This window comes from Homarus americanus, unplaced genomic scaffold (assembly GCF_018991925.1).
Source record: "Homarus americanus isolate GMGI-L3 unplaced genomic scaffold, GMGI_Hamer_2.0 scaffold31037, whole genome shotgun sequence".
Taxonomy (NCBI): Eukaryota; Metazoa; Arthropoda; class Malacostraca; order Decapoda; family Nephropidae; genus Homarus; species Homarus americanus.
Window position 1 is genome coordinate 24,906,991 of NW_024722227.1, and position 15,234 is coordinate 24,922,224.

General features: G+C 36.6%; 1 protein-coding gene across 5 annotated transcripts in view; it reads right to left on the reverse strand.

Annotated features, from left to right (window-relative positions):
* LOC121862424 (tubulin polyglutamylase TTLL5-like) overlaps window positions 1-15,234 on the reverse strand; it is an 82,808-nt gene that overhangs the window by 52,146 nt on the left and 15,428 nt on the right. For all 5 annotated transcript variants that reach the window (XM_042360706.1, XM_042360703.1, XM_042360704.1 and 2 more), the window contains 4 exons: window positions 6,782-6,995; window positions 6,184-6,437; window positions 5,785-5,984; window positions 4,477-4,694 (listed from right to left, as the gene is read on the reverse strand). In XM_042360706.1, coding sequence (XP_042216640.1) covers window positions 4,477-4,694; window positions 5,785-5,984; window positions 6,184-6,437; window positions 6,782-6,995 — 886 coding nt within the window. The remainder of the gene's footprint in view (window positions 1-4,476; window positions 4,695-5,784; window positions 5,985-6,183; window positions 6,438-6,781; window positions 6,996-15,234) is intronic.

The window sequence follows — 15,234 nt, forward strand, 5'->3', positions numbered from 1 at the left end:
CCAAACACCACTGTTACTACCACCTCATCACCTTGCCTTGATTTTCACAACTCTAAAAAACATATTACAGGGCAGACAAGTCACATTCTACCCAATAATTCAGTCTTAAATTTTTTTTATCAATTAATATTGATTATATCTATTCAAGAATGGTAGTGGCGAGAGGTGGAAGTGGTCAAGTAAAAGCTTAATTTAGTGTTATTGGTGATGAGGAAGGCCAAAAACAAAGGCACATCATCTCCTCTCTTATGATATCATATCGGGGACTTTACCTCACGGCAGCCAGATGCCTTATCAACCCTAATGACACATTACCTGCCAAAACCTCCCTCACAATCCTCCCCAGAATCTCAAGTACAGGCATAGATAACTAAGGGAAAGTTAAGTCCATATGACACCTCCCCTTCATCTCCCCGGACACCTGCCCTCCTGGTTGGATGGTCGGGCTTCAGGCATATCAACTTCCAGGGTCATTAAGGCCATCAACGTTTGAGCTACATCCACCAACTTTAACACCTTCAGGCATTAAGAATAATTCTACAACCATATACACTTTCAAAAGTTATGTGGCCCTTGAGTTGCACCCTCCTACCTTATCAGGGTCTGCCACCCCTCGCTCTCCACCCATCAATACCCCCCACCCTCATGTACCCCATCGTGTAGAAAGGTCTTAACTCATAGGTATGGTAGTAGGAGGGGTGGATGATTACTTTTGACTGCAACTGTACAGTATTAACATGAGTGGGACATTGGCTATCACTGAGAGTGTCACCACAATTTTATTATAGAAACCCAAACTCATTTATGCCAATTTCACACAGGCAGCCACTTCCAGGAAAGCAACCCATGGTATAAACAGGAGCATTCTGTGAGTGGCATTAAAAAACAAGTGAAATTATTTCAATGGTCATTAGAATAACAATTTATAAAGACTTCAACTTTTTTACCCAAGATATTTAATCAACATGTTCAAAACAGTTTACATTTTAATTTTTTTATTACCTGTATTCTTTTTTACAAAATGCCCCACAAGGGAGCTTGTTTATTGGGCACCCCCTTTGCAACCTGTGCAAGGTGAAGTGCAGAAACACCTCATCCCTCTCTGACCAGACATCTCTCCTCCTAAATACAGGCCTGGCACTTGACAATATTAGCGACCTGCCACACTTTACCATAAACAGATGAATTGTACCGGAACAAAACAGTTTGTGCGTCTGGAGTGAACAGAGATCAACTGGGTCAAGAGAAGCATTAGTTTGAATGTGGAAGGGAGGAGAGTCAGGGGTAGGCCAAGAAAGATACGGGGAGAAGTTGAGAGAAATTATCTCAAAGATGAAAAACTTATGAGAGATGCTGCATGATATCATACAGCATGGAAATAGAACAGCCATCAGGTAACTACGGCTAACCCACACAAGCATGGAACATGGTGATGGTAATAGTCGCTTTGAATATACTGTACAGTAAAATAAACATTTCAAGAAAATGAGAAAATGGTCCATGTAGTTTTTATAGTGAAAACACTTTGTCTTGGAAATAGAAATTAATGTGTTTCAGAAATTTCAACAGCTCCAGGATAAAATAGAAACTCCAATAGTAGCCAGAACCATATACTGTATTGTACTGTACTGTACTGTACTTATAAGTGATTGGTTTAAGAATATAATACCAGTGAAATTACAGGTGCAGGAATACCTCGCTATTTACAACCACACATATCGACAATTGAAATTTTAACACCCCTATTTGATATTTGATATTCACAAAGCATACCCAACTTATTTGCAAATGAAAAATTATGACACCCTAGAGCAGGAGTACTCAATTGGCTGACCAAAGTCCAGGTCCAAATCTGGACCGCAGTTAGCTTTGGTGCAGACCCCCAATCCAAATGGAACTAATTGATCTCCAAGAATATGTGGCCTTGAAAGAGTAGGTTGATAACTGTGATTCCGTCACATTCTGGACACAAGGTGCCTCAAGCTAGTTCCCCCCATCTTCACAAAGTCACATTACATATCCTCACTATGTTTGGCTCCACTTACCAGTGTGAGTCTTTCTCCGTCATGAATTTAGTGAAGAACAAATACCGCTCCAGCAGTGAACACCTTCATCATTGTCTGAGACCAGCTATCACATCATTTGTACCAAAGTTCAGGGAATTGGAGAGAAGCACAAAGTGTCACTGTTCACACTAATGATTAATCACTCAATTAAAGGCCCACAGTCACAATTACATTTACACTCAGGGTCAAAACTAATCATCCCCCTTTTCCTATTCAACAAAGAGGGATGAATAATTACTTTTGAACCAGACTGTACATTCTATAATTGCAATATTTTTTGTGTGTGCTACAGAGATTTAGTTTATGTCTTTACATTCATCATTTCTCCTTCTTCAACAGGAGTAGAATGTATGATAACTTTTGACCACAAAAAGACATACATTACCTGCAGTGTTTTATTGTGTTGCAGATACTCTGTAATTAGTTTTGTTCATCCCCCCAGGTTACCTCTTCAGCAAGAAGGATGGATGGTTACTTTATGGTTTCTTTTAATCCATGGGCTCTTGTTCATTTCTTTAATTCATTTGCACTTTCAACAGATTTGAGATTATAAATGCATGTAGATGGAAATAAACTGAGATGTGTACTCTTCATTTGTTTGTTATTGTTTCATATAAGTGGTCTCATCCAGACCTTGGCCATCTAGAAAATTTGTGTGACTAGACCTTCACATATAGTAATATGAATACCACTGCCCTAGAGTAACATTTCAAACCGGGTGGGCTACCCGCAGCTATCATAGTCCAATGTAAGGCCCGCTTCACACGAGCGGTTTTTTTCGCGTGGTTTAGAAATTAGTGAAGTTCAATGACACAGTTCACACAGAACATGCTTGTGAAAATTCCTGTTTCTCAGTCAGTAAAGCAGTTGGGAAGACTGCTCACAAAGCATCCCAAATTTTTCCCCTTAAATGAAATGGAAAAGCCTTCCCATTTTATGAAATTTCAGTAACTGAAAGATCATTTTTAAAGGAATGTTTCCCTTTTATAAATAGACAGATAGCTGCATATCGAGGATCATTATGACAGCAAGTTACAATATTACAACTTTTTAACCCCAGAACTACAGTAGTGCAACTTACTGATCTCCCTCCAACTCTCTCCTTCTTCAACAAATGCACACACAGCATAACACATTACTATCATATTTCCAAATAACTCTTCTTCACAGCACCATAACACTGTCAACTGTCACTCTTTTCATTTCTCTTTCTCTGGGACTAAAGTCATAAAGCCTCTGTATTCTTAATAATCTCTCACATCACATCTACAACTTACACAAGACAGCTGTATCCAGTAAACCCATCAACACCTGATAATTCACAAATGTTACTGCATGACACCTTCCACCACCAACTTGCTGGCATTTCATCCTCCACCTGCTTATTATCTTCTTGAGTCATCCATTATACTGTATCATACTTTAAGTGTCGTCTAAATACTAAATCTTTTCCATCCTCCATCCATGCACACAAATTTCACATTCATTTCCTTTTCTCAATTACTGCAATTATTTTTTTTCAATTCTATTTTCTCTCAAAATATTTTGTCTTTCAATCACTTTCTTGTATAACCTCAGACTCCAGCATTTTACATGTAAAAAAATAAAATTTTTCATAATATCTTAGTGTTATTCTTTAGCGCACACAGCACTGGATATTACTTTTCACTCGCCGTAGTCCTTACAATTAATATGGCAATCAAACTTCTTTAGGGTGACACTAATAAGAGGTAATACTGTAGATAATGATGTTGGTAGGGAACACATCTTAGAAGGTGAACTGAATCAAGAGCCTTTGCTTCAATGGTCATCTGGATCAGTAATCAAAACTAAGATACACTGGTCCGGCTTTTGTATCACCAGTCAGTCACAATGCTTACAAACAGCCGAATAATAGTACAGTAATAATAACCAGTAACGAACAAGTATTTACTGTCTTGAGCTGATCACCCATTATTGAAGCTGCTAACTTGAGGCCACTCATTGTGTCAGTGGTCCACTGGCCCAGTGACTGTGCTACTTGCTCTGCCTTGGGATACTCCCGTGTTTCACACCACCGTATCAGCTCATCCTTTGAACTCTACCCCAAAGAATATACATAATATGGCAGTCAACGTATACAATACTGCAAAATGTGAGAAAACCTTAACAAGAAAGATGTTCCTATTTACTAACCATTCTACTGAAAATGGAGTTACATTAACTACTGCAGTTACACTTTTTGATGGCAAAAAACATGCATTCAGGAGTATTCAAATCACTGAAGACACATGAGTTCTTACTACCATATAGAATAGATTGACATTCTTGTTAGTATCAATGTTTAAAAGGATAAAAAATAAATCATATTCTATACAAGAACACCAATAAAATGCTCTTGATATTCTAAATTAATTCAAAATGCACTTACCAAAAATGGCAATTTGCGGAAAATAGAAGGACGCGACGACACTTTAGCCGTGTAAGGATTCACCAATGAGATGCCAACAAGGGAGAAAAGGTCAGCAAGCATAGCTGACTTTATTTTCAAGTCCAAAGGCTGATCAATGTTGAGGGAGGGGGATAAGTTGACTTCCAGCACCCAGGGTTTTAACTGACTGTCAATCAAAATGTCAAACCCATACAGCTCTGAAATAAAGACAAAATCATATTAAATATTTATAAACCATTTCCTTGGGGATGAACAGGGACTAATATGTATGAAGGAACTGTTCACAAACTATCCTGTAGGACATGATACAGATATACAAAAAATACCAGTACAATCTTTGACAGATGATCTTATTCTTCTCATGCAGACTGGTCATCCTTAAGATTATGTCACTAGAAACAATTGTATTAAAAAAAAGTCATAAAGACAAGAAGTATGGAGAAATTTTTTTTCTTCAGAAATACATAACAGAAAAGTAGATGAATTGATGTCATCTGGCATTACTACTAAATTAATTACAGTAATGAACTAAGGTGCCCTCCTTATGCCTCTTAGATGATGAGCAAGACCCCCCCCAACCCCCCCTTCACATGTTATTTAGGTTGTGTTCACCATCACACTCAGATTTTGTATCTCACCAGGAACACAGATTTTACTATCATTCATCCATCTGTTTCCCCTGGTCAAAGTATCCTATTTTTCTTATTCTATAAAATTCTATTACTTCTCTCATTGCTCTAGCCAATTAATACAGTACTTTTTCATTTGTTTTTCAACCAGTTTGACTTATCTTTAGCATTCTCCTGCAATACAAAACATTAATTACAAAACTCTTTTAGCAGAATCCCCTTCAAGAAATACTGTAAAGGGATTTAGTGGTATTATCAATCATATTTGATAGTATGTCTGTTCTGCAGCTCCAACCAACATTCCAGTCAGCTACAAGGCTTGTCTAGGTCTGACTGCTTCACACATTAAATATTTCCATCTCTAGTATCGTTGATTACTCGGCAGTAAACCTAAACATAGTAGAGTGCTGACATTTGTCCAAAGCTGTAAGTAACTTCTGAGACACAGGCACATAATGATATAACTGCACTACATTAACAACCAGTGGTGGAAACTTAACTACCAGTATCTTGGTCAAGAAGTAAATCTTTAAGGTGAATTATTTCTCCGTGATATTTTCACTTGCTTCCAAAATAAAGATAAAGACATTCCAAGGAACAAAACGATCTACCTGTGTACTGTAATCAACATTGATACAAACACTGATGAACTACTCACCAAAACAGTTACGATTGTGTGGGACAAACATGTTGGTTGCTGTGTTCATCTGATACGAGGCAGCAAGCAGAGACTTGATAATGACATCCTCAACTGACCGCATCAGAGCACCAGTATCAATTCCTTGGCTTTTCAAGTGCCTTAGAAAAGCACTTAAAGACCACTTGTTCCCTTGATCATCCACTTCGGGGTCTTCATTTCTTTATGTGAAGAGAAGTAAACACAGACACAAAATTATAAATAAAAATATCAAAGGGTTCTTAGGCTAGACTACATTCTTACCCAAACATAGTGTACAAAAACCAGAAACAAATACTGTAGTGTTTCCCAAATATTCAGCTGTGACATCTGAACACTTCAGCTACACACCAGTGTACCAAGAGACAGAAGTTTACTTACTGAACGTAGTTTGAATGGAATTTATTGACAGAATAGTTTGTTAGATGTATACAAGGGTTCCACAAGTTCTTGCCATGCTGATACTTGACAGTTGCCAGACGCACCAGCCCTTCCTCATACAGATAAACCACAAGTGGGTCCAGGGATGTCACACCCACATATAACCTTAAGTCACACTTGTACCCATCCACAAGCAGCGGCGACTCAATGTAACGGCATAATAAAGACGTCTCGTCTGCTGGCACTTGATCCACCTACCAAAGCAAAAGAAAAATACCCATATGTAAAGATGGACACAGTGCAGTATTTACCCAAACTCTGACATTAAATTCAGTAATATGAATCATAAACTGAATTTCTCTTCTCTATCTACAAAACTGGAAGAAATTTAAGAGTAAGAAGGAACAGTTATGAAGGTAAACCTGAAGAGAAATATACATGAAACATCAAAACTTCCTACATTAAAACTTCCATTGTTAAACTATCATCAAGAAACATTAACCAATACTGTATAATGAAACTCTCTTATACATATGCTGTAATACTTAAAAAAATACATAAAAGTACACTGAGTGAGTACAAAAAAATTAAAACACACCTGACTGATCAAGTATATGCCCTTGCCTTGTGAAGAGGCCACTGGCTTAACTATCCAAGTACCCCGCTCCCGCAAGTGAGTATCACAAAAATCCCTGTATTCAGTGGGTAGGATAAAGCTGGTAGGAATAAAGTCAAAGAGCTTGACACCAAATTGCCGCTGCATTCGTTTGATGTTCATGTATAAGCGATCTTTTCTTGTAAGTTCTGATGACCTGGGGAAAGCAATACATCACATTAAAATTGTTTAAGCTAAGACAATAGGTAGTTAATACTAGTTACAACAAAACCTAGGGGGGGAGGAATGACCTTTGACTTAAGACGATGGGATTCAGTCATGCAGTTGAGTAATGGTGGCAGTGTTCAGTTACTACAACATCCTGCAGGCTGCCAACTATCATGCCAAGGGTTACAGCACCCACATACTGTACTACCACTAATACACGTACAGTTACAGACAAAATTCTCTTATCACTGTAGGTAATATCTGGCATCTACTTTTGGGACATTTAGGTAAGAAGGATTGGGATTTTACCATCTACACTCTCTGAATTTTCTTTGCCTTACACTATATCCTCGTTAATTCAACAAAAAGGGGGCCCCGAGTCACCCGAAATACAAAAAAATTTGAATCAACTGAATTCAGAAAACTGTATTACGACATTACTCAACAATTTCTGTGTTCGATTATTTGTCAGTGGTCCAGTGACTGAGCTACTTGCTCTGCCTTGGGATACTCCCATGTTTCACATCACTGTATCAGCTCATCTTTTGAACTCTACCCGAGAGAATATACACATGAGGTGTTGCGAGGAGCAAGGGCGAGCTAACTAAATGTGGAGAAATCCGTTTTCTATGGTTCCTGGTAGCTCAAACCGTGCTCTTTCCTGTATAACCCAGAAACACAGGATTTTAAACCCTTTACCCCTGTCAAATTAAGGCTTATATTACGGTGCACTTTTCAGCATGTCTACAGAATTCTGGTTTTGATGAGTGTTACTATTTTCATTATTATCAATTTTAACTCTTTTTATGTCATTTTGATTAAAGTTCAGAAAATTGTAAATCCATCTCATAAAATATTGTATTATTTTGTAATACAGCATGCCCTTAAAATTCATGAGGTTTGGGTCTCAAAATGGCAGGAAATTGCCTAAAGCGCAAATATCACACACAAATAAATAATACAGTAAGTCCTCTTTTAACGTTGTCCCCGACAACGTTGTTTCGTTATAACTTCGCTACACTTCAGATACACCATGATTCCGACAACATCCTGACTGATTCGTTATAACGTTGTCACCCAACACGGACTACTTTGTACAGTGAGTTCTGCTATAACGCGTGTTTTGATAACGCGAATTTGCTCTAACGCGATTTATGAATTAGGAACGATATTTGTATAACGCGAACGCTTGTTTGCTATAACGCGATTTTTGCTTACTATTTCTCCAATTTTGTGGTATATTAACTGTGAATATAGTAAAGAAGAATATCAACAAGAAGCGTTCTGGTGATAGAATTCCCGGTGATGATCGTAAAAGAAAGGATATAACACTTGAAGAGAAGCTCGATTTTATCAACCTCAAAATCACCCTTCTCCCCCATCAAGTAAAGTGTTACATTTACTGTATGATTTCATTATTAGATATGAATGTAACATTTATTTAGACTGTGCTATCCTTTGTGTTAGGCTAACTACTAAATTTTTTCGATTTCGAGTAATCTGCACCTAACCCTATTTTCTCCATAAGCCCTGTTATTTCTATTACGCGATTTTCTATAACACGATATTTTACAAGAACACAATTATCGCGTTATAGCAGAACTACCTGTATGGCGCATCACCCTCTCTCATCTTGATGCGCTACGCTCTCTCACAGAGAGTCACAGCGTCCCCAGTCTTTGTTAGGCTTCAACAGCGTACGTGCGTGCTTAAGTGTTTTTGCTCTAAACACTGTACTGTAACCATTCAAAATGGCTTCCAAGCGCCCATCAAGTGTTAGTGATGTGAAGAAGCAGCGCAGGACCATTAACCTTGCTACGAAAATGGAGGCTTTAAACCTCCGGGTCTCAGTGCCTCGCCACCCTCCTCCTCCTCCGCTCCACTACCCACCACACACTCGCTCCACTTCTGCCCCATCAGTGAGTACAATACAAAATGATTTAGTTTATTTATCTTTTTGGATGAATAATACATATTTTTTATAAAAATTCCATTGAATTTATGTAAATGTAATGTATTTTATGGGGTAAAGGGAGGCTAGGGAACATAACTAGCATATTTTATCTATTTCTTATGGGGAAAATTGATTCCGTTAACGTAGTTTCCGCTAACATTGTGTTTTACAAGAACGTAACCACGACGTTAAGCGAGGACTTACTGTAATGGGAAAATCCTCTCACAAATAATGAGAAACAAGACAACAAAATGCATCGAAATGTTAAACAAAAGTGAGTCTACCCTCAAGTCAACTCCATGCTTTATTATTAAAGTCGAGTTGGTTGAGTTGTCATACTCCAATTTTTTCATCGTAAAAATTACTGTCTCTAGAACGAATGGCATCTGAGCGCCAGTTGGGTTGATATATAGATCAAACTTACAAAATTTCTTTTGTAGCCATCTAGCCAACCCAACATGAAGGATGTTGATAATTGTGGTGTAATACTGTAATTTTTTCACTATGTATGTAGGATGGTGTGTGCATGTAGCCGAGTAAAAATAAATGAAGAAAGTTACGTATATCTTCCTGAAAATATGAGTTGAAAAAACCATAACACCTCACAGCTTGGCCCAGTAGCCTGGTGGTTACAATGATGAGCTAACCTAGATACAATGACATGATTAATCAATATTAAACACTGTTCTATCAGTAAACACTAATAATAACGGTAAATTCAGTTAAATATGGCAGGGAGTGAGGAGAGTTACAGCTGCAGACAACACACTAACTAGCAGTCACTCACTCCAGTAGCCAGTATGGGAGAAATACATGACCTTCTCTTCACTTGTTTGTGCACCTTCCTGTGGCTTGATGAAGGTGGTTGAGGGAGCCATCACAAGGAGCACAGTAACACACAGGTGAAACAGACAAGTGTTCAACCCAGACTGTCACTGAGGCAGAGTGAGTGGCCCAGCCACCTGGTACAAGAGACACCTTGCAGGACGCCATAAAACTTACGGGTTCCCCGTCCCGGCCGTGAAAATGCTGCCAACTTTAAAACTACCTGTAGACATTCTTGGTTACATCCAGGGTGTCATTTGTGAACAATCAAAGGCCATGAATTAAAATTCTGCAAATTGTAAGGACATGCTTGCTACTGTACAGGTAGTTTTTACCTTCAGCAATTAGGCATATTATGAAAAATTATACATTTTCACAGACATATTCATGATGTATTACCGCAAACCTACAAAATAATAGGAAAAAAATCCTACATTTTTTTCTCCAATCATTATTTTTGTCATCTCGCCCTTGTACTCACAACACCTCATATAGCAGTCAGTGTATAAAATACTGCAACATATGAGAAAACCTTAACAAGAAAGATGTTCAGGATCAGGTACCGGGTCCACTGACCTGATCCTTTGTCATCAAGAAGATTTTTCCTAATCTCCACCCTACATCAACTGAGGAGACAGGTCATGTAACCTGAGTCCTTTGTTCATGTCTTTCTCCTTTGTTTTGTTCTGTTAGTTGGCTAAAGAGGGTCCTAGTATACCAGCTCTAAGATTTCATCTTTCATTTCTCCAATGTGGGTTTATACTTCATTTACCAGTGTGGCCATTACACCTGTGGAATATTATCTACACATCAGTTCACCTCACAATGTAAGCATTATATTTATTTATTACTGTATTAATTACTTTGTTAATACTGTATGTATATTTAAAAATTATTAATATTTACACAATACTGTAATTATAAATAGAATATTTTATGGGGCAGCCTAGGTGACTTTTCAGAAGCACTCGGTTATTTTGGCTTCATTCTGAATTCAACTTGTTGAGTTCATTAAAAAAAAATTAATTCAGCCAAAAGCTGAATTATAACGATCCAAATTAATGAAGGTACAGAGTACAGTATTTTTCATGCTGTTATTCTGACAGAATTCACAGTGAAAAGCAGCATTCATTACCTATAACCCAATCACATACATGACCCACAGGTTGATGCCAAATGTTGCCAGATGTGGAGGTCATATTGTCAGCAAATGTGTTAGTCTAACTTGGTAATATGAGAAGTTTATCCCACGTGAAAAGAATACACAAAACATTACTCTCTTCTCTCACATTTCATCCATTAAGAATTATCAAACTACTGTACACTGTATAAAAATTATGTCTAAACAATGAGAACAAGAGCCAGCTCCCTCTGGAAAGATTACAAAAGGAAAAGCTACAGTTGATTCATTATTAAAGGTGGCTCATGTTCTCCTTCTGGAGGTTAATTTCTCCCATTCACAATTTTCTGACACATTAAGCAACACCCACCTTGTACTCCTAATACATGGTGTACAAGAACCTTATTCATTGGTATAACAACATTCCTATTTAGTAGTGTACAACATTCCTATTAAGTAGTGTACAACATTTCTATTTAGTAGTGTACAACATTCCTATTTAGTAGTGTACAACATTCCTATTAAGTAGTGTACAACATTTCTATTTAGTAGTGTACAACATTCCTATTTAGCTGAGTATCATAACATATGTATTTAGGGGTGCACCATCACATTCCTATTTAGTTGAATATCAAAGCATTCCTATAAAGTGGTACATAACAACATTTCTATTTAGTAGTACAGCATGCCCTTAAAATTCGCGGGGGTTTGGGTCTCAAAATGGCCAGGATTTGCCAAAACCGTGAATATCATTTGCTGACCAAGGGAAAGGAAGGAGGGGGGGGGGGTGGGGGTGTACATTTTTACTCATGTGCAAAGAAATGTATACAGTAGAATGTCAATTTAAAGCGATTCAATTTAAGATTATTGATTTAAAGTGACACCCACAATTAAGGACAATGTTTTAATTTAACGGGAATCTTTCCTATTTTGCGAGAGTCAATCTGGTGCATCATATTTTTAAATTCGCGCCAAATGTTTCTCTGGGCAGGCTACACTGTCCTAAGGGCAAAGTTGTACTGTACATGTACTAAAAACAATGTACTAAATGATTACTAAAATTTTTGCCTAGTGCAAACTATAGCATTCCAGCAATGTAAATTATATTCTCCTCGGTCACTTCTAGGACATTTTATAAACAAAAAACAAAAACTCAATCTAAAGGACATAAATAAACAAATAAATACAGTAGTCCCTCGGTTAACGAACGCTTCGGTTAACGAATTACCTTCCATAAGAATTTTCAATTCGATTTACGAAAAAAAATTTGATTAACAAAATCCTTACGAAAATCAAGTTTTGTTTTGAACATCAGCTGATAAGCTGAGGGAGATACTCAGCCAATTCAGTAATCTCTTCTATGTTTACATTCGTTTCCAATAGAGTAAATATCAAGAATATTGTGCACTTTAATATTTGTGCATTTTTTTATACAGTATTAAAATTATTGGTCATTCAAAAATTTAGCCATCCAAGCTCTGTCTACATATAGTTTTTCAACTATTATTTTTGGCTCGATATATGTAACTTTATTCATTTATTGAAACTCATTTACATGCACACACTGTCCTAAGGGCAAAGCTGAACTGTACATGTACCGGTACTCAAAATAATGTACAAAATGATTACTAAAATTTTTGTCTAGTGCAAACTATGGCATGTTTACGTTCAAGTTAATCACTATCTTATAAGAATTCTAGCAATGTAAATTATATTCTCCCGGGTCACTTCTATGCAATTTTATGAGCAAAAAACAATAACTCAACTAAACAACATAAAAATTAAATACTTCACCAGACCTTGGCCCTAACTGTCAAACATGTCACTGTCACCCCTCCCTCCCAACCCCCCCCCCCTCCTCCCAGCGAAGGTTTCTGGTTATACAATAGGCTTTAAGTTTGTATCTTATATAATATCACAGACTAAAGTTGGAAGAATAAAATTTGCATTGCTGGAATCCTTGCAAGACAGCGAATAATTTGAATATAAACGTCATGTATTTTGCACGAGATAAAATTCTTAAATTCGATCTAAAATTTGTATGTCTAAATGTCTAATGCAAATTATAGTTTATTTATATTCAAACTAATCACTTATTTATATTCAAACTAATCACTATCTTATAGGAATTCCAGCAACGTTAATTATATTCTCCCAGGTCATTTCACTGGCATTTTAAAATGAGAAAAGCTTAGTAGGACTGTTAAATAAACACACAGGAGACGTTCGGCTCAAACTGCCAAACATATCACCTCAACCCCCCTCCCACTCGCATACTCCCTCCCTCCCTCCCTCGCTGGCCGGCTCCCTCCCTCCCAGGCAAGGTTTTAGGCTTACAGTTTTTATCTTATATAATATCTCAGACTAAAGTTAGGAGAATATAATTTGCATTGCTGGAATCCTTGCAAGACAGCAAATAATTTGAATATAAGAGTCATATATTTTGCACAAGAGATAAAAATAAAGCACCTGTATCACATTACAGTAGTGATTTAAGGGTAAGAGTGTATATATATATATATATATATATATATATATATATATATATATATATATATATATATATATATATATATATATATATATATATATATATATATATATATATATATATATATATATATATATATATATATATATATATATATATATATATATATATATATATATATATATATATATATATATATATATATATATATATATATATATATATATATACAGTCGACCCTCGTTAATTCGGACCCCTTTAATCCGGATTTCGGATAAATCGGACGAAATCTGAACTGTCCATATCAAATTTCTGGTTCTGGGATTGTCCCACTGTACAGTATCCTTTTCATCACTTTGTAATAAACCTCGTTATGCCTATGTGTTTCTGATAATTACCATAACATTATATATTTATATATTTAGCGGTTGTACAAACACAAGGCCTCACACATGCCATTCAGACTGACAGACTTGACAAGTTTTACCAACCATAAAGACAGTTGAAGCTTTAAACATCACTCACAATGGATCTTGAATATTCCAACTGTAATCAGACATACCTAAGTTGCCTCAACAATTGCAACCCCAGTTGCAATATCAAATTCTGTGTCACTACTAAGATATACAGTCTCTGGTGCACTCTAAGATTAAGAGAAAACGGACGACTCAGGAGTGCTGAAGTGAGAGAAAACGGACTCCTATGACGGGGCACTCAAATAACATACACATAGCTGTATAATGCAATATTAACCCCTAAATCGGTTAATTCGGACAATCGGCTAAAACGGACACCCTTCCCCTCTATTAGTCCGTTTTAACGAGGGTCGACTGTATGTGATATATATATATATATATATATATATATATATATATATATATATACACACACAGACAGACCCCGACTTACGCTACCGTCGGGACTTACGACCGAGATTTTTTATTAAATTTTTTTTTAAATGACACACATTTTCTATACCGAAACGTTTCCAGTTAATGTAGTCTCCATGTATAATTAGAAAATTATGGGGGCCCCATGTGCATTCAGCTGACTACATTAAAGGTAAGTGCTCAGTCACACTGTAACCATTCCTTATTATTTATTACTTTCACTGTACTGTATCCATTCCTCATTTCATTACTTTTACTGTACTGTATTTCATTGTAGATTATTTATTTATTTGAAAAAAAAAAAAAATAAAATAAAATAAAAATTTTTTTTATCAATGTCGGACTTACGACCTGGATTTGGGTCCCTAACCCCGTCGTAAGTCGGGGTCTATCTGTATATATATATACAGTATAGTGATTTGGGGGGGTTTAGGGGAATCTTAGGAGTGTTTCTGACTTTATGCATTTTTGGCTTTACTTTGTATATACTTTTCTGTGAGCTGGAACCAATTACCCAATATCCCATTGAAACAATGGTTTCGGTTAACGAACGACCCTCTGGTACGAAGTGAGTTCGTTAACCGAGGGACCACTGTACTTCACTAGACCTTCGGTGCCAACTGTCAAACATGTCACTGTCACCTCCCCTTCATCCCTCCCCCCCCTCCCAGCCAGGGTTTGGTGGTTATACAGTAGGCTTTAAGTTTTTATCTTATATAATATCACAGACTAAAGTTAGGAGAATATAATTTGCATTGCTGGAATCATTGCAAAACAGCAAATGATTTGAATATAAACGTCATATATTTTGCACAAAAGATAAAATTTTAGCCATTTGTAATTGGAACTAAAATTTGTATGTTTAATGCGAACTATAGCACGTTTATATTCAAACTAATCACTAACTTATAATAATTCCAGCAATGTTAATTATATTCTCCCAGGTCA